This window comes from Lygodium microphyllum, unplaced genomic scaffold (genome assembly GCF_053477565.2).
Source record: "Lygodium microphyllum isolate KBCC unplaced genomic scaffold, Lygodium_microphyllum_v1.1.10 scaffold_119, whole genome shotgun sequence".
NCBI lineage: Eukaryota > Viridiplantae > Streptophyta > Polypodiopsida > Schizaeales > Lygodiaceae > Lygodium > Lygodium microphyllum.
Window position 1 is genome coordinate 118,739 of NW_028229602.1, and position 2,211 is coordinate 120,949.

Genomic DNA, 2,211 nt, shown 5'->3' on the forward strand with positions numbered 1-2,211 from the left:
CACTAAGACTTCAATTCTTCAGTCCATCTTTCAAAGACATTCACCAAATTTTTTTTATGCTCTATCTGCTGCTACAATGCTGAAATTTGCTCATGATGCTTAGCAAACATAGCATCATAATCTGCTACTTTCTGCCTCAATTGCGGAGCCAAATCCTTAGGCCTCATCCTCTTAGTAGTCAAGTGATCTTGCAAACTCATAACCTGTGCTACAATACCCGAATGATCTCTTTCTTGCTGTCTCAAATAAACCATGATCTTGTGCATCATACTCATGACATCAGTCATACTAGCAACTTGAGAAATATCATTCCAAGTCACCCGAAACCAAAGGAGTATCAGCTACATGTACATACTCAAAGTCTTTGTGCAAAGCCTTCTTAACAGTAGCAATTGGAACATCCACTGAAACCTGTTGTGGTTGCTCATCCACCGTGGACTTACCCCTGAGCCAGATCTTACCAATCTTTTGCTTCTTTTTCCCCATATTACTTGTAGAGTTCAACCCATCCACCTTAACCTTTGCATCCAAGTGCTCCACCTTCCCATCATACATTGACTTCCCATAATCTTTCACAAAATTCATAGCAACCTGTCTTGCATAAGACTCCTAATAACCTGCTTGCAATGAATCTTTGTAAATAGTTAATCTCTCTTCATCTCCACCAAAAAGATCAACAACATTATCATTATCGTTCCGATTATTGGTATCCTCTGTCACCACCTCAACATGCCTTGCATCTTGAGACATAGAATCAAGTGTCCAAGTCAATAAATCCTCCATAGTCAAACTAGGATATTGCCTAAAAGGATTCTTGGGCTGGGGTATTGTATGATAGGTTTACATTCATCGGTAATGCAAAAACATGGCTTACCACTCTTGTAGTAAGCTCAAGACATCCTACAATTTTACCCTGAGATTGTCTCAAGATATCCAATAGCATCAACACATGTATATTGACGGCCCATGATTTCCAAGGAAGACATGCAAATTGATACAAACCGATTCTTTCCAGCCATGCCTTTGTAGGTGCATGCTCAATATCCAATGCCAAAGTAGAATCTACAAAAGGTGTAGATGCAACACTCGAACCAAGTACCTTAGGTGAAGACCTCGGTGTTGATGCCACTTCTAGTTGCCCTAAGCACTCCTCCTCATGCGGATCATACTTGGTGTCATCATCATCCTCCACACGAGCTCTTTTCTTCCTGGAGAGCGCTTTGGTGGATATACGCGAAGTATGTGTCATGGCTGCCAATCTAGGTCGAGAAGATGGAGAAAAATAAGAAGCAACAAAAAAAGAACTCTTCTTCTCCATCTTGAAACTAAAATCCGTCTTCTATGAGTTTGAACCTTGTCGTGCTAGTAGTCATATCAATATGACACAACTTAGACCACTCCATATAATCATTGCATGTCACAGTTGAGTGAAAAAACTATGGTAAAATCAAATTAACCTTTTCATAATAAGATTGCATTAATCTTTTGAGTCTAAATCCATTGACTGCAAACTGCAACACCTTGCCTTGCAAATCTTTAAGAAAAAATGTGCCCTGCCCAACATCCTTAAAGATCACAAATGGGCCTGCATAACGGAGTTGTAGTTTACCTGGAAACTTACAGAGTTGAGAATTATACACCACAACCCAATCACCTTCCTGAAATTTTTTCTTTCTAATATGTCTATTTACCCAAACTTGCCTATGCTGCTGGGTAATCCCTGAAATGTAGGCAGCAAGAACTCTATCCTCCTCTAACTTCAAGAGTTGTCCTAATATGTGGTACACTGATTCCTGAGGATCCAAATTATGTGTGGCTGCTATTCTCAGGCTTGGTACCACATATTCCATGGGCACCACAACCTCCAACCCATACACAAGCCCGACAGGTGTAAGCCTTGTTGTAACCTTATATGTAGTCCTAAATGCCCATAGAGTTGAATCAAGTTTGACATCCCAATCCTCCATGTTATCTTCAACAAATTTCTTCAAGATGCGAAGTAAAATCTTATTGGAACTTTTAGCTTAACCATTAGCTTGAGGATGACACAGAGTAGATTTCTTCTGCAAAATCATATGCCTGATAGTTAGCTCTTTAATAACTTGATTCAAAAAATGCTTTCCATGATCAGTAATTAGCTCAATAGGACAACCAAATCTAGTCATAATGTTTTAATATAAAAACCTAGCCACACTAGCTGCTTTATTATCC

The 2,211-nt window shown here is 39.3% G+C and overlaps 1 protein-coding gene across 1 annotated transcript; it reads right to left on the reverse strand.

Moving 5' to 3' along the window:
- Nucleotides 1-1,436: 1,436 nt before the first annotated feature.
- Nucleotides 1,437-1,967, reverse strand: LOC148008605 (uncharacterized). The gene has a single exon (XM_087674170.1). It carries the CDS (start codon nt 1,965-1,967, stop codon nt 1,437-1,439), a length of 531 nt encoding a protein of 176 aa, XP_087530296.1.
- Between the last annotated feature and the right edge of the window lie 244 nt (nt 1,968-2,211).

Excerpts from the sequence above, each read along its gene's own strand:
- LOC148008605 (XM_087674170.1), bottom strand. The coding sequence starts at position 1,967 with ATGGAGGATTGGGATGTCAAACTTGATTCAACTCTATGGGCATTTAGG.